At 41.1% G+C, this 15,050-nt stretch overlaps 1 protein-coding gene across 5 annotated transcripts in view; it reads left to right on the forward strand.

The window, feature by feature from the left end:
• SIN3A (SIN3 transcription regulator family member A) overlaps positions 1-15,050 on the forward strand; it is a 74,450-nt gene that overhangs the window by 51,687 nt on the left and 7,713 nt on the right. For 4 of the 5 annotated variants that reach the window (XM_047863469.1, XM_047863465.1, XM_047863468.1 and 1 more), the window contains exons 17-19: positions 1,340-1,513; positions 9,549-9,641; positions 10,536-10,630. In XM_047863469.1, coding sequence (XP_047719425.1) covers positions 1,340-1,513; positions 9,549-9,641; positions 10,536-10,630 — 362 coding nt within the window. The other variant, XM_047863470.1, reaches the window with a different exon arrangement.

Below are 15,050 nucleotides of genomic sequence, written 5' to 3' on the forward strand. Positions count from 1 at the left end.
ATACACTTTTATTACACTGCTTTCCCCCTCCACCCGCCCCCTTAAACACTATATCTTAAGCTGCTCTCTCTCTTATCAGGTTATCATAGACATTATTTTAATGGTCACATTAGAATCCATTGTCTGGGCTAATTGTAATTCAGCCATCTCCAGTTGCTGGCCTTTAAACCACTGTCAAATCAGTCACCCTTCTGACCTTGCGCTGTGTCCATTTATCTACAAGTACACATACTTGTCACTTAAGACTTTTTTAAATGTTAAAAATAAGTAGTTGTCATAGTTACTAGTGCTTCAAAAAGGATGTATCTTCCTAAAAATAGAATGGCTTGGTGGTTTTTGAGAATTTTAAAGTAAAATAGACAAAATGATAGTGCAGTTAACATCTTGCTTTTCTCTGCTTGTAGGTTTTTCACATTCTCTGGCATTTTTATGGGTAAAGTTTCATTTGAGGGGAATTTTTATTTCACAATAGAAAGATCATCATGACCTATGAGAATGGAAACTCTGAAAGGTTCAATTTTCTAGTCATTAGATAGTTTAAGAATGTAATCACAATAATTACCAGTAATCACTCATGATTGACCTGTGTTGAAATTGAGTTAATTAATAGTGTTTACAATTTAAGGACTGTATTTTTTATCAGATGTAGAAGCAGAAGTAACGTATTAGAATAGCAAAAGGGTCAGGAATCTTGAATATTAGTCCTAACTGTGCTCCTTCAACTGAGTGCCCTTGAGTAATTGATTCAGCAACCAATTCTCAACTACCTAATGAGTTTCCGACTTTGTGCTAGGGCTGGGAACATATAGACAGGGGTCTAGCTTTCATGGTTTACCAAGGCCCCTGACCTCACCTTGGCACACAGTGAGTTTTCTCATCTAAAATGGACATTTGTCTCCACTGTAACTGGATGTCCCACTTCAGCCTGCTCCCCGGGCTGGTTGCATAGAGCAAATGAGAATGTGCGTGAAACCAAGTTGTAAACCGTAAAGAAGCACCATAAAAACAGAAAGCCATGAGATTTCTCTTTCATGTAACAATTTTTTTTAGTTTTTACATTTCCTTAGAACTTTAAATAAGCAGCATATTAACATGAACTGCCTATGCTTTTGCTTTTAAATACATAGAAAAGCTTTTTTCATGGCCCAGTGTTACTCTTGAAGGTTTAGGCTTATTCTCCAAGAATATAAAATACTGGTTCTGTGTGATTAATTTTCTAAAATTACCAACCAGAAGTCTTTTTAAGCTGACTGACTGGAACCATCAGAGGAAGGTTGACTGTACGACAAGGAGAAATATTTTCTTGGTTCACTGACAGCTTGCCTTTGCTTGATTTCAGCTGCAGCACATTGTGAGTGACGAGATCTGTGTACAGGTGACTGACCTTTACCTGGCAGAAAACAATAATGGGGCCACAGGAGGCCAACTGAACACACAGACCTCCAGGAGTCTCCTGGAGTCAACGTATCAGCGGAAGGCTGAGCAACTCATGTCAGATGAGAATTGCTTTAAGGTGAGAGTTACTCATGGAGTCAAGGACCATGCTGGTGACAGCAGACATTGTTGGAACTGTCTCCACCAGAAATAAAAGCCATGCCAGGGTACTTTGATCCAGTGATTCTACTCCTAGAACTCCTTAGAGTTCCTATGAGCTCACTGGAGGGAATTAAAAAAAAAAAAAAAAATGAAGGTAAAGTCTCCCTTGGATAGTCTGTTACTTCCCTACCTTTAAAAAAAAAAATTAGTTGGGGGTGCTTGGGTGGCCCAGTCAGTTAAGCATCCAACTCTAATTTTTTTTTTTTTTCAACGTTTTTAAATTTATTTTTGGGACAGAGAGAGACAGAGCATGAACGGGGGAGGGGCAGAGAGAGAGGGAGACACAGAATCGGAAACAGGCTCCAGGCTCTGAGCCATCAGCCCAGAGCCCGACGCGGGGCTCGAACTCACGGACTGCGAGATCGTGACCTGGCTGAAGTCGGACGCTTAACCGACTGTGCCACCCAGGCGCCCCTCTAATTTTTTTTTTAATGTTTATTTATTTTTTGAGAGAGAGAGGGAGACGCAAAATCCAAACAGGCTCCAGGCTCTGAGCTGTCAGCACAGAGCCCAATCCGGGTCTCAAACTCAGAAACCACGAGATGATGACCTGAGCCAAAGTCGGGTGCTTAATCAACTGAGCCACCCCAGCACCCCATCCAACTCTTGATTTCAGCTCAGGTCTTGATCTCAGGGTCATGAGTTCAAACCCCACATTGGGCTCCAACCTGGGAGTGAAGCCTACTCAAAAACAAAACAAAACAAAAACATTAGTTGTTGTGTGTGATTTTTACAGTTTTGTATTCTGCGTTTTTCTCTTGTGAATATTTTTTCATAGTATAATGCTTTGTAAATATTATAATATTCTGTTTAAAAATGTTAACACAGTGGCGCCTGGGTGGTTTAGTTGGTTTAACCATCTGACTATTCGTTTCGTCTCAGGTCATGATCTCACAGTTTCGTAAGTTTGAGCCCCATGTCGGGCTCTGTGCTGATGGTGCGGAGCCTGGTTGGGATTCTCTGTCTCCCTTCTCTCTGCCCGTCCCCAGTTCGTGCTGTCTCTGTCTCTCTCAAAATAAATAAATAAACCTTAAAAAAAATAAATAAAAATGTTAATACAAAGGGGCACCTGGCTGGCTCAGTCTGAAAACCATGTAGCTCTTAATGTTTGTTTATTTTTTATAGAGAGTGTGCGAACAGGGGAGGGCAGAGAGAGAGGAAGACACAGAATCTGAAGTAGGCTCCAGGCTCTGAGCTTTCTGCACAGAGCTGGACTCAGGGCTTTGAACTCAAGAATCACGAGATCATGACCTGAGCCGAAGTTGGAAACTTAACTGACTGAGCCACCCAGGCTCCTCAGAGCACACAACTCTTGATCTCAGGGTCGTGAGTTGGAGCCCCACGTTGGGGGTAGAGATTACTAAAAAGAAAATAAATTTAATAAATAAATAAATATGTTAATACATGTAATCTATGATCATTATAGAAAAGATAGGAAATGTAGAGAAAAGAAAAAAGTTGTCACCTGGAGTGCTTCCCAGAAATAATTACTGATGACATTTCTAGACTCTATGCTTGGATTTAAAAGAGAGTATACTGGGCAAAATAATCTGTAACTTATTTTGCTCAGTTAGCAACCTTGGGTCTTTAGCATCTTTTCATGACGTTGATATTTCATCTTACAGAGAATTATGCCTGCCTCGTCGGGCATTTAGGTGGTTCCCATTTTTCCGTTACTCCACTGTTGTTGCTAGTTAAGAAAGCAAATAGTTGGAAACAGCCTTGATGTCCAACCCACTGTGGGAATGGATAATGGCAGCCTATTTTGTGAATGCTGGGTGGCACATTTTGCAGCCCTTAAAAGTTAATTATAAATTATAAAAATACCGAAGCAAATAAAAGGAGACAAAAGTATGTGTATTATGATTGCAGCTATGTAATGAATATAGTATGGCTGAACAAAACTTGTATGTATTTACATAAGAAGGATGGTTTTGGTGGCCCAGAATAAGGTTTGTAGTTGGCTGAGCAGAGAGAGCTAACATATCCTTGTTGGATGTGTTACATGTGCTTTTATTTTACTTATTTATTTAAAGTTTATTTATTTATTTTTGAGAGAGAGAACAAGCAGGGGAGGGGCAGAGAGAGAGGGAGACGCAGAATCGAAAGAAGGCTCCAGGCTTGAGCTGTCAGCACAGAGCCCGAGGAGGGGCTCGAACTCATGAACTGTGAGATCATGACCTGAGCCAAAGTTGGACACTTAACAGACTGAGCCACCCAGGCGCTCCCTGCCACCTCCCCCCCCCCCCCCCCCCGCTGCCATTTATTGTTTTGAAGTTTATCTATTTAGTTCGAGAGAGAGGAAGCCCATGTGAGTGGGGGAGGGGCAGAGAGAGAGAATGAGAATCCAAAGCAGGCTCCACACTGGCAGCACAGAGCCCTACGTGGGGCTTGAACTCATGAAGCATCAGATTGTGACCTGAGCTGAAACCAAAAGTCAGACACAACCCACTGAGCCACCTGGGCGCCCCATGGATATATTCCATGTACTTTTAGGATCTGACCCCAAATCTTCCACCTAGTTGTCTGCTTCTACTTTCAGCTATTTCTTTAGTTTCTAATCTGTCACCTACACTGTTTGCAGTACAGAAGAAATTTCCTAAGCTTTTCAGGATTGGTTTGTTTGTTTTCCAACGTTTTAAATCTATAAATGTTTAGTAGGAGTTCAGTGTGTTGTTCCCTGGTGAACAGAATTGCCATCCCCACCCACCGTGAGTTAACAATGGATTAAATTGTGTGGTGAAGGCCTACGAAGGAATAGGTAGAGTCACCCTACGGATAAGAACAGTTGTCAGAGTGGCAGAGGGAACAGCGGGAACAAAGGCTTCGTAACCAGAAAAATTATGCCATGACAGTGATCCTTTAAAATGTTCACACGGAAAATAAAAGTGGATAGCATTAACATTAAGCTAAGCACAAGCAGCCCTTCAGATCTCCTGCCCACCTCTGACCCCCAGCCTCCTCTCCATTTTGTTTCTGTGTGCATTGTACACTGCTTTTATTTATTTATTTATTTATTTATTTATTTATTTATTTATTTATTTATTAAGTTTATTTTGAGAGAGAGAGAGAGAGAGCATGCACTTGGACGTGTGAGCAGAGGAGGGACAAAGAGGAAGAGAGAGAATCCCAGGCAGGCTCCACACTGAGCATGGAGCCTGACTCGGGGCTTGGTCTCACAACTGTGAGATCATGACGTGAGCCAAACTCAAGAGTCAGACACTTAACCGACTGAGCCATCCAGCTGCCTCTGTACACTGCTTTTCAAAAACCCAGCCATGTGTAGCTCTCTGTGTACCTGTTCAGACCATCTTCTGTGCCTTTACATGCATATGTGTGTGTGTATATGTGGAAATACATATTACACTGCATATTCTGCATCATGCTTTTTTCACTTAGTCTGGCTTAGAATTTCTCTGTTTTGGTTTATAGAAGTCTAGCTCAATTTTACAACTGCTTTGTCATACCTAAGAGTAAAAATGTATCATAGTTTTAAAAGATATTCCCTTCAGGGCGAACATTTAAACTATTTCCATTTTTTTTTAATTTTTTTTTTTTTTCAACGTTTATTTATTTTTGGGACAGAGAGAGACAGAGCATGAACGGGGGAGGGGCAGAGAGAGAGGGAGACACAGAATCGGAAACAGGCTCCAGGCTCTGAGCCATCAGCCCAGAGCCTGACGTGGGGCTCGAACTCCCGGACCGCGAGATCGTGACCTGGCTGAAGTCGGAGGCTTAACCGACTGCGCCACCCAGGCGCCCCAAAACTATTTCCATTTTTTACTGTCTCAAATAGTGCTGCATCCTAGTGCTTATATCCTAGTGTGCATGTGTTAGTCTTTGTCTAAGGTAGGGACAAAGAAATGAAATTACTGGGTCAAAGGATGTGCATATTTAAAAAAATTAAAAATGTACATATATTATATGTATTTTAAGTAGGCTCTACACCCAACATGGGGCCTGAACTCACGAACCTGAGATCAAGAGTCTCATGCTCTACCAGCTGAACAAGCCAGGCACCCCTAAATGTTAAATTTTAATGGATATCGCCATTTTATTCTCCACAGCAACAAGCTATATATACTAGGGTACAGTTTCATAAGAGCATTTATTTTCCCATCCTTAGTCAACTCTGGGTATTATCAAACTTCTTTATTTTGGCCATTTGGATGGTTAGAAATTTATATATATATATAATTTATATATTTATATTTATTTATATATATTATTTATATATATATATAACATATTTATATATATTATTTATATATATATTATATGTATATGTATATGTATATATGTATATATATATATATATATATATATATTAATGTTATTTTTGAGAGGCAGAGAAAGAGAGACAGAGGGAGGAAGAGAACACGAGCAGAGGAGGGACAGAGAAAGAGGGAGACAGAGAATATCCAAGCAGGCTCCGTGCTGTTAGCACAGAGCCTGACAAGGGGCTCAAGTTCACAAACCGTGAGATCACGACCTGAACCAAAATCAGGAATCAGATGCTTAACCAACTGAGCCACCCAGGAGCCCCAGAAAATTATTTTAATTCATATTTTCCTGTTTTCTGCCATTGCCCATTTCTTTTTCTGGGTATTGCCTGTTCATATCCTTCACCCTGGTTTTGTAAGGGGTGTAAAGTTATTTAAGTTTTATTTATATATTTTGAGAGGGAGAGAGAGAAAGAGGGAGAACATGAGGGAGGGGCAGAGAGAGAGAATCCCAAGCAGGCTCCACACACCCAGTGCAGAGCCCTACTCGGGGCTCGAACTCATGAACCATGAGATCATGATCTGAGCCAAAATCAAGAGTTGGCCATTTAACTGACTGAGCCAAACATGGCAGCCCTCCCCTCTTTTTATGTACTTTTAAAAATAGGGTTTTCTCTGTTGTAGTTTTTCTGAAATGGATTGGTATTCCCCTATCCTTCAGTGACCACCTGAGTGCCATTTCAGTGACGTGAAATCTTTTTCAGCTCACTGAGGAGAAATTGTTTATTCTCACAGGGTATTGCCCATGTCTCTAGAATAGTACCTTGGTAGTTACCTTAGTTTTTTTTTTTTTTCCTTCCTTTTTTTTTTTTAATGTTACTTTTGAGAGAGAGGGGGGAGACAGAGGATCTGAAGCAGGCTCTGTCCTGTAATCACAGAGCCCAACGAGGGGCTCGAATCCACAAACCATGAGATGATAACCTGAGCCGAAGTCATATGCCTAACCAACTGAGCCACCCAGGTGCCCCAGTAGTTACCTTAGTTTTAATGTAAATAATAGCTCTTTTATTTTTTTTTTAGTATTTTTTTAATGTTTATTTTTGAGAGAGAGAGATCCACGGAGAGGGAGAGGGGAGGGAGACACAGAATCTGGAACAGGCTCCAGGCTTCAAGCTGTCCGCACAGAGCCTGATGCCAGGCTCAAACCCACAAACCGAGAGATTGTGACCTGAGCCGGTTAGATGCTTAACCAGCTGAGCCACCCAGGTGCCCCATAAATATAGCTCTTTATATTCCTGTTTCCTTTACTAAATTGGGCTCCTCCAAGCTAGAAACTGTGTTCTCTTCTATAGGTGCCTGAGGATACACATTAAGTGACCACATGTTGAGTGACTGAAGTATAGAATATTGGTGAAGGAGGTGTGTAGAACGAGGGTCCAAATGAGGATCCTCGGCCATACTAAGTAAAAGGTGTGAAGTTTCTTGTGGTTGGTAAGCGGTAAGGCATTTTTAGGGACTAAATGTCCCACTGGATTTGAGCTTTCAGGAAGATCAGTATGGTAGCCCTGAGAAAGGAGGAGTGGAGAAACCAGAGGTACGTTTACAACTGTAGGTAGTTACCGTTTGGGTTATGGATGTGGGCAGTCAGATAATGAAGCTAGTCAAGAACTGGGGAGTGGTTGCAGAGTGCAGAGAGCCAGGGTAAACACCTGGTAAAGGGCCTAAGAAGACAGGTGGCAGGTGGAGGAGCCTGTTGAGGTGAAATGAAGTTCAGTTTCAAGTAGAGAGGAGATGGTCTTAGTATTGTTTCAAAGGGTGAGTTGGTTAAGAAGTAGAACAAATCTTGATACTCTAGGTCATCCTAGATTAGGTGTTGGTGGGGAGCAAACTCCTAGGGGCAGTGTTTTTGAAATGTTTTAGAGATAACTGTGGTTTTATATTTATGTTGCGTGTATTATGTTCCTGTCATGTTCTAAATTTTACTAGTGGATAGGAATTTTTTTTTTTTAATGTTTATTTATTCTTGAGAGAGAGAGAGAGAGAGAGAGAGCGAGCGAGCATGAGCAGGGGAGGGGCAGAGAGAGAGGGACAGAGTCTGAAGCAGGCTCCAGGCTCTGAGCTGTCAGCACAGAGCCCTATGTGGGGTTCGAACTCACGACCCATGAGGCCATGACCTGAGCCGAAGTCAGGGGCTTAACTGACTGAGCCACGCAGGTGCCCCTGATAGGGATTTTTTTTTTAATCTATTTTGTGAGAGAATGCTCACCTGTGCTCTCTTCTCTCTCTCTTGCGTGTGCACACACGCGCTCTCTCTCTCTCTCTCTCTCAAAATAGACTTTAAAAAAGAAAAAAAAAAAGACACTTAACCAACTGAGCCCCCTGGGTGCTCCACAGATAGGAGTTTTTAAAGCTGCTTTGGAAGAGCACTGGGAATCAGAACTGGCTTCTGGTCCTGTTTGTTTACTGGCTGTGTGGCTTTGAGAAGTCAGAACTCTGAACTTTAGGTTTTTCCCTGTGTAAAATGAAGAAGGTTGAAATAAATGATTCTCAAGCTTCCTTATATGCTCTGCTCTTCTCCTTGTGATTTGGACAGTGAGCTTGTCTGCAGCAAGCCTTTAGGGTAAGGGCATTGAGAGTCTTGGGATTCTGACGGGGAGATCCCATGTGCCACCACCATTTCATAGTTCTTTTGTGCAAAATATGACTTTTTTTTTTGCCCCTGTCAGTGTATTGCTTTTAAATATGAATTTTTAAGGGGCACCTGAGTGACTCCGTCGGTTAAGCATCTATGACTTTGGCTCAGATCATGATCTCATGGTTTGTGAGTTTGAGTCCTGCAGCGGGCTCTATGCTGACAGTGTGGAGCCTGCTTCAGATTCTGTCTCTCTCTCTCTCTGCCTTTCCCAGATTCATGCTCATGTGTTCTCTCTCTCAGAAATAAAGTTTGCAGAACTCAAAATATTAAGAACCTCAAATATGATTGATACCATTACAGCAGATCACTTATTAATATGTTGATGTTTTGTGTTCCTTACACCACAGAGTTTGTGATGCTTTGGATGGTCTTCTTATTTTTTTCTTAGATTTTATTTTTAAGTAATCTCTACACCCAACGTGGGGCTCAAACTCACAATCCCAAGATCAAGAGTCATATGCTCCACTGACTGAGCCAGCCAGGCACCTCCTTGGGGAGTCTTTACTGCTGTAAAAATGTGATTGCTGCTCTCTGTTGGGTTTGACGTTTTCCACTTCACTTTCTGTTAGAAGTTTCCCTCCCTCCTTCCCTTCCTTCCTTTCTGTTTCATTTTTCTTTTCTTCTCTTTCTTTAATGCTAGAGGGTCATTAACATCTTTGTATTGTGTTCCAGAAATGGGATTATCAGGTGAAATGGCATTGATGTTTTACGGATCTGGCTTTATGCTATATTTCTTTCTAACGAACAAAATAATTTTAAAGCATTCTTGACATTGACTATTGTTTTAGCTAATATAAGAGGTATGAAACATGGAATGATACTTTTTGCTCTAACCTTTCATTTTGCTGGTAGCAAGATTGGACTTTTGCCTTTTTTATCATCTGCCTCCTAAGCTTTGGAGTGTCTGCCTCATCCCTTCAATCAGAGCAAAGTTTTATAAGTTTATTGCCTCCCTACCTCCCAACCCTTGAGCAGCTAGATTATTACAGCTTTGGAGATGGTCTTTTGTTTACACCCTGGTTTCTTATTTGCAGCTTATGTTTATTCAGAGCCAAGGCCAGGTTCAGCTGACCATTGAGCTCCTGGACACAGAAGAGGAGAACTCGGATGACCCTGTAGAAGCAGAGGTATGGACAAGTATATTACAGAAACCGTGTGCTTAGAGGGCCATCATGTCCTGAGGCTCTGCCTAGGGATGATCTTCTAGAAGGCCAAGACAGCCTCAGACCTGTTAAGGGTCAGAACCTGATGCCTGAAGTATAGGCCAGTTCAGCAGAAGAGAAGGGGGCTGCCTGATGGTAGATACTTAGGGTTGATGGCAGTCTCATCTAGCTCTCAGTAAATCCGTCTCTCAGGAAATGTCCTGTTTGGCAGCTTTCCTGTTTTTCTTTTAAAGTATAAGAAACAACAAATGAGGTGCCATCTGCCTGGTATCATCCTGACTCTGTGTCATGTTTACTTTTTATTGGGCTAGGTGAAGCCAGGAGCTCTCAAGCCTGCAGAGTGGGTAGAGTGAGTTGGTTATCCTAGCTGGGCCTGGCAGGTAATGTTAATGAGAGATGCAAGCCATGCATATGATGTTGAGATAGGGAAGGGAGATTGTTGTTCTGTGGGAATATTGGTTCCTGGGTGCCAAATCTTTGGGGAAAAAAAAATTTGAGATGCCAGAAGGCCAGATTGTAATGTGAAAGATCCCGATTTTCAAACATTTGCCACTGTGTATTTTGTTCTTTAACAAAACCCTCTGTGGTGAAATAAAACTTGTCAGTGAGCCAGTTTCTACCCATTTATGACTTCTGGTAACTTTTAAGTATCTCAGACAAACTTTGGGTTTGTCATGTACCAGAATTTTGAAGCTGTGTGTCAATACGTACCAGCATGTCACTATGGCAAGATTTTTTTGATCTTAAAACTTAAGGATTTCTGACATGTTAGTCGTAGAATTTGCTAGAATACCTGAGGAGGGTGGAGTCCAGTTTTTGTGCTCTCTCTCCACCCCCATTTTGTGTTTATAATCCTAGCGTTGGTCAGACTATGTGGAGCGATACATGAACTCTGATACTACCTCTCCTGAGCTGCGTGAGCATCTGGCACGGAAACCAGTATTTCTCCCGAGGTGAGTGAACGAAGTCACAGGTTGGCAATGTGTACTGGTACACGGCTGAGGAACGGAGAGTGAAATGGCTTTCAGATCCTTGGTTTTCACTCACTTCATTGCTCTGTCTGCTGGACAGCGGGGACACTGAGGACACTAATTCAAGGTTTCTATGGCTGTTACACCATGAGCTTACCTGGAGCATGTGCCAAAGAAGCATCAGAGAAGTGAGAGTTTTAGAGATGTAGCAGTAATTTGCCTATGTCAGATAGGACTGTGTGTCGGAGTCTCCAAGTTTTGATGATTCACTAGAAAGACTCAAGGACTCCACGTGTAGTCATATTCCCAGTGATGATTTATTATGGCAAAAGCATGCAGAGCTAAATCAGCAAGGGGGAAAGGCGTCTGTGACAAAATTCAAGGAAGCCAGGCGCAAGCTTCCAAGAGTCCTCTTCCATTGTAGCCACACAGGACGCTCTTAATTCCTCCAGCAGCAAATTATGACGATATGTTTGAAACGCTGTCTACCAGCGGAGGCTCATTAGGAGACTCAGTGCCAAGGTTTTTTATTGGGTGCTAGTCATATAGGCCAGACTCCCAGAAAGAAAGCAGGTTTTCAGCATAAACAAAACAGCTGGGGTACAGTGAACCACTTTTATTGTTTAGGGAATAGCGGAAGCTCTCCCCAGATTCAAGATTCCAGAACCCAAGCAAGGGACAACCTTGAAAGTGGGGCTTTCAAAAGATAGCAGTCTTACCAAAAATAGTAAAATACCTAGGAATAAATGTAACTAAATAGGTGAAAGAGCTGTATTCTGAAAACTATAAAACACTGATGAAAGAAATTGAAGAAGACACAAAGAAATGGAAAGATATTCCATGCTTACAGATTGGAAGGACAAATATTGTTAAAGTGTCTATACTGCAGCAGTCTACAGATTTAATGCAACCTCTGTCAAACTACTACCAGCATTTTTCACAGAACTAGAACAAAAAGAATCCTTGAATTTGTACAGAATCACAAAAGACCCAAGTAGCCAAAGCAGTTTTGAAAAAGAAAAGCAAAGCTAGAGGCCTCGTAATTCCAGACTTCAAGTTCTATTACAAAGCTACAGGCATCAAAATAGTATGGTACTGGCACAAAAATAGACAAATAGCTCAGTGGGACAGAATAGAAAACCCAGTAATAAATCCATGATTATATGGTCAATTAACTTCGACAAAGAAAGAATGCACAATGGAAAAAAGTCTCTTCAACAAGTGGTGTTGAAAATTGGACAGCAACATGACAAAGAATGAAACTGGACCACTTTCTTATACTATATACAAAAGCAAATTTGAAATGGATTTCAGACCTAACCCTGAGACCTGAAACCATAAAAATCCTATATGAGAACACAGGCAGTAAATTCTCTGGCATGGACCATAGCAACATTTTTCTAGATATGTCTCATGAGGCAAGGGAAATAAAAAGAAAAACTATTGGGACTATACCAAAATAAAAAGCTTCTGCACAGTGAAGGAAATAATCCACAAAACTCAAAGGCAACCTACAGAATGGGAGAAGATATTTGCAAAGGACATATCTGATAAAGGACTAGTATCGAGAGTATATTAGGAACTTGCATAACTCAGCACCTAAAAAACAAATAATTCAGGGGTGCCTGAGTGACTCAGTTCGTTAAGCATCCAACTCTTGATATGGACTCAGATCATGATCTCACAGTTTGTGAGATCGAGGCCCGTGTTGGTCTCTGCACTGATAGCATGGAGCCTGCTTGGGATTCTCTCTCTGCTTCTCTTCTGCTTGCATGCCGCGCGCTCTCTCTCTCTCTCTCTCTCTCTTTCTCTCTCTCTCACTCACTCACTCAAAATAAATAAACTTAAAATAAACCTACAAATAATCCAGTTAAAAATGAGCAGAAGACATGAATAGACATTTCTCCAGAGAAGACATACAGAAGGCCAACAGACATGAAAAGATGCTCAACATCACTGATCATCAGGGAAATGCACGTTAAAATTACAATGACATATCACCTCACATCTGTCAGAATGGCTAAAATCAACAACACAAGAAACAACAGGTATTGGCAAGGATGTGGAGAAAAAAGAACCCTCATGCAGTGTTGGTAGGAATGCAAACTGGTGCAGCCACTATGGAAAACAGTATGAAGGTACCTCTAAAAGTTAAAAATAGAACTACCTTACAATCCAGTAATTGTGCTACTAGGTATTTACCCAAAGAATGCAAAAACAATCAAAGGAGTACATGCAGCCCTATGTTTATTGCAGCATTATTTACAAGAACCAAGATCTGGAAGCAGCCCAGTTGCCCGTTGATAAATGAGTGGATAAAGAAAAGATGTGGTATAAATGTACAACAGATTATTATTTAGCCACAAGAAAGAGTGAAATCCTGCCATTTTCAATGACATGGATGGAGCTAGAAAGTATTACCCTAAGTGAAGGACGTCGTTCAGAGAAAGACAGATACCATAGGATTTCACTCATGTGGAATTTAAGGAACAAATGACCAAAGGGAAAAAAAAGACAAACCAAGAAATAAACTCTCAAATATAGAGAACAAACTGATGGTTATGTGAGTGGGGAGGGGTGGGTGGATTGGGTGAAACAGGTGATAGGGATTAAGGAGTACACTTGTCATGATGCGCACAGAGTGTTATATGGAATTGTTGAGTCACTGTTAGTGATGCGCTATTAGTGATTAGTTCACTAATAGTGAACTATTAGTTGCAGTACACTTGCAGCTAATACAACCCTGTATGTTACCTATACCAGAATTAAGGTTGAAAAATAGTAAGAAAGTAGAGCTCTCTTACGACGATAGGAAAAAACTCAAAGATAGAGGTCTTAGGCCTGCTGCATTCACTCCAGAATTTTTAAAAATCTCCCTATTTATGGGCAAAGCATATTGTTGGTCTTCTTTCTGAGGATGAAAGTGGAGTTTCAGAAGTAGAAAAGAGGTTTTGCTGTAGTAGAGTGACTCTCTTCCTTCCCAAGAGCTTGGAATTGAAATCTCACATCTTACATTTCCAGAAATGTATTATCCCAATACAGACGATCCCCGACTTATGATAGTTTGTCTTAAATGATAGGACTTTACAATGATGTAAAAGCGATACACACTCAATAGAAACCATACTTCAAATTTTGAATTTGGGTCTTTTCCCAGGCTAGTGATCTGTGGTGCGACCCTCTCAAGATGCTGGGCAGGGGCTGCAGCTCCCAGTCCACCTCATGATGACTGGGAGGAGGGTCAAGAATTGATACAATCTTTCTGTACCCATACAATCACTTTGTTTTCATTTTCTTTCTTTCTTTTTAATGTTTGTTCATTTTTGAAAGAGAGAACGTGAGTGGGGGAGAGGGCAGAGAGAGAGGGAGACAGAGGATGTGAAGGAGACTCTGTGCTGACGGCAGAGAGCCCAGTGCGGAGCTCTAACTCAAGAATCATGAGATCGTGACCTGAGCCAAAGTCGGACACTCAACCAACTGAGCCACCCAGGCGCCCCTGTTTTCATTTTCTTTACAGTAGTCAATAAATTACATGAGTTATGTAACACTTCATTATAAAATAGGCTTTGTGTTAGATGATCTTGCCCAAATGTAGGCTAAAGTAAGTGTTCTGAGCACTTTAAAGTGGGTTAGGCCAAATTATGATGTTTAGTAGGTTTAGGCTTATAAAATGCATTTTTGACATACAGTATTTTCAACTACTTATCAGGATGTAGCCCCTAAGTCCAGGAAGATGTGTTATTAGACTTAGTCCTAAATAAAACATGGAAAAGGGTGTGAGCAGAAGGGCCCCGCCAGGCTCTTCCATTCCTTGATTCATTCAGCAGACTTCGAGCAGCTGTTCTGTGCCAGGCCACTCTTCAACAAAACAGACTTAGTCTCCATGTTTATGAAATAGTACAATAAACATATCATGTATTTCTCACAGGTCAGCCAAATTTTTTAAATATTTGTAACCTGTATAGTAGAGGGTATGTGGAAGGAAAGCACTTTCATATACTGTGGGCGGGGTGGGGGGTGGAATATGAATTGATAGAATCATTCTGGGGTCAGGGCAGATAAATTGTATGGGACCTTTACCCTATAACTTTGGTTTCTAATAATTTGCCTTACACCTATTCTAGCTAAGGTTTTCAGTGAGACCTATATTCTTAGAAAAGGAATATCCCAAAAATCTTTTGTTTATGTGGATTATATTTAGTAATATTTATGTTCAAAATTAGAACAGAAATATTTAAAATGTTATTTGAAAAATATTAAATCCATTATATATTATCATAAATAATATTTTAATGATGGGGCACCTGGGTGGCTCAGTCGGTTGAATGTCCAGCTTAGTCTCAGGTCATGATCTCACAGTTTGTGGGTTTAAGCCCAGTGTCGGGCTCTGTGCTGACAGCTC

Source organism: Prionailurus viverrinus, chromosome B3 (genome assembly GCF_022837055.1).
Source record: "Prionailurus viverrinus isolate Anna chromosome B3, UM_Priviv_1.0, whole genome shotgun sequence".
Lineage (NCBI taxonomy): Eukaryota > Metazoa > Chordata > Mammalia > Carnivora > Felidae > Prionailurus > Prionailurus viverrinus.